Genomic DNA, 2,686 nt, shown 5'->3' with positions numbered 1-2,686 from the left:
GGGGGCCCCCCCCCCCCCGCCACTGCCTGGCAGAATTACCGAGGGGAGTCGGTGTCTGCCGAGTCCCTGTGTCAACTCCTAGCCCCAGAGTGAGGGCGTTAGGAGGAGGGGCGTTTGGGGGGTCACAGGATTAGGTGAGATTGCGAGGTCAGAGCCCCTGGATGGGATTAGTAACCTATAAGAGACACGAGAGCGTCCTCTCTCTCCCCGTGACAGGAGGCTGGGAATCCTGCCACATTTGCTTTGGTTTTTGCACCCTGTTCTGTACGTCGTGCAGGATTTCTCCCATCTCTCCAAGGAAACGAAGAGCTCCACCAGCCCCCAGACGGGGAGAACGGGAGCAACCAAAGGAAGAGAGACTGTCACCAGCCGATGCAGCCCAGAGACCACAGGACCGGACCCTGATGGGCTGCATCGTGCCCCGGTACGTTCACATAGCCAAACTCCAACTCTCTGCACCTCGAGGTGAGCCAGTGTTTGGAGACAGGGCCTTTAAAGAGGTGCCCGAGCTGAACAAGGGCATGGAGGTGGGCCCTAGTCTAACATGGTTGCTGCCCTTGAGGGGAGATTCAGACACGGACGTGCACAGGGCATGGCCACATGAGGACGAGACCCTCAGGGCAGAGGCCTCCAAAGGAGCCAAGGCTGACAAGGCCATCATGGATTGTCAGCCTCCAGAACCGTGGGAGTCGGCCCCTCCGTCTGTGTTGCTGACAAATGTCGGCTGGTGACAGGCAGCCCTACAGATGGAACCATTTCTAGACAAAGACCAAACCCCCTGGTCCTGGACTCAGTTCTCCTAAGGAAGGTCAGACCAAAATAGTCTCACACAAACGATGACTTCGAAAGTAGGTCATCAGTATACCCTTTCTGAGAAAATTACTTGAGGAACTAGTCCATTCAAATGAAAACTGAGCCAGAAGAAAAATGAGCGGTCATCAAAGATTTTTGTTTCCAGCTCAGTGAGTAAACCCATGCGGAAGGTGATCAAATGAAGGTGAACTACAATGTAGAAAGAAATGTCACACTTTGATTTGTGGAATCGGAGATGTGTTCCAGCGAGAATACTGATAATGGCCTGGATGAGACATTCCAAGTGACCGCAGCCCTGGGGCATGCGTGGGGCAGTGGGACGCTCTGTAATTTGGACTCTACCTTAGTTGGGGCTGTTGGGGGCAGTAAAGTAGTATGGGGATGATGGGCCAAACTAATCATTTAATTTTAGTATCTTGATAGAAAAATCTAGCTCGATCATGATAATTTAAAAAATAAAATGCAGATGGCATGGTAGTTAAGGCAGTGGACTCCCACATGGCCAACCACGGTTCAAGTCCTGGATGCAGCAGCTTGAAACTCATGGTGTGTGTGTGGGCATGCATGTCCAAAATTCAGAGAGGAAAATGGAGGAGAAGGGAATGCGGCATGGCCACCCCCTTTGGGGGTGATTTCTCACTTTCTGTCTCTGTCTCTCTGTCTCCAGTGAATACATGTGCCCTAGGGCAAAAATATGTCTAAAAAACAATCAAACGAACAAACGGTGTTATATAGTAGGCATTGCAAATTGATGGATGGGGAGATTTTGAAAAATGTTTTTAAAATTAGGGCATCACAGAGAAGAGAGTAAGGGGTCTCCTGGTGTGTGGAATGGGTTTGAGCTCAAAGGACGGCTCCTCTGCTGGCTGAGCAAGGGGCTTGTTCCCAGAGCGGCTGAATTCAGACCCTCTCACTCCACCCCTCGTGCTGAGTGATAGCCTGGCACCAACGGGACCCTGAGCTTAGCAGAGTGCAACAGGACTGGATTCCAGCGAGACCAGCCCTTTCTGCCTCGGGACCGCTCTGGCTGACAGGGCCATCTGGTCCAGAGCATTAGCAGGGAGCCCACCGTGGACTCTCACAGCCTCTGGGTGGTCTGACCTGCCCCAGGCCTCCCCGCTGGGTCTCATCAAGCCCTGCTCTGGAATCTCGGCTTACCTTCATGGCCTGGGAGATTCCTTCTATATTCTGCTTTGCTTTCTGCATCCTGCTCTGCAAGTTGTATAGAATTTCTCGCATCTCCTGGATGTACTGAAACACATCTGAAATAGAACCGTAATGGGGCCTCTCAAGAGCGCGACTCAGCCCAGTGAAATCCATCCTGGTTGGCCCAACACCCATGACTACGAGGCAGCCCTGGGAGAATGCTCTTTTTGTTTTTAACGTGGAGCGGAAGAGATCGAAAAGTCCCTGAAACAGAACACCCAGAAGAATCTATGTTGTCCCTCTTTAGAAATAGGACTTCTTGGGACCAGCAGTTAGCGTAATGGCTATGTCGCTGGACTCCCATGTAGTTGACAGCGGTTCGAGTCCCGGACCTGGTGGCTTAAACTCACGCCGGGCGCGTGCGCACGTGGACCCAAGTGCCCAAGATCCCGAGAGGAGAATGGAGAAGGGACTGCGGTGTGGCCATCCTCCCAGGGGGGCAATTTCTCGCCTTTTTTTTTTTCTTCTTTTTTTTGGAGAGGTCTTCACTACAGGGCGCGTGCGCTCGCCAGACAGACAGAGAGAGACATAGAGACAGAAAGCGAGAAATCACCCTCCGGGGGGATGGTCACGTCACAATCCCTTCTCCTCTCAGGATCTTGGGCACGCACGCACATGCACCCGGCGTGAGTTTTAAGCCACCGGGTCCGGGATGCGAATCGCGGTC

The 2,686-nt window shown here is 52.8% G+C and overlaps 1 protein-coding gene across 1 annotated transcript in view; it reads right to left on the bottom strand.

Moving 5' to 3' along the window:
* Positions 1–2,686, bottom strand: part of DNAH17 (dynein axonemal heavy chain 17) — a 125,888-nt gene that overhangs the window by 96,064 nt on the left and 27,138 nt on the right. The window contains 1 exon segment of the mRNA XM_014586747.2: positions 1,972–2,075. Coding sequence (XP_014442233.1) covers positions 1,972–2,075 — 104 coding nt within the window.

This window comes from Tupaia chinensis, unplaced genomic scaffold (assembly GCF_000334495.1).
Source record: "Tupaia chinensis unplaced genomic scaffold, TupChi_1.0 Scaffold000159_1, whole genome shotgun sequence".
Lineage (NCBI taxonomy): Eukaryota > Metazoa > Chordata > Mammalia > Scandentia > Tupaiidae > Tupaia > Tupaia belangeri.
Note: the sequence above shows the minus strand (reverse complement) of the source record. Positions and strands in the feature narration are given on the sequence as shown.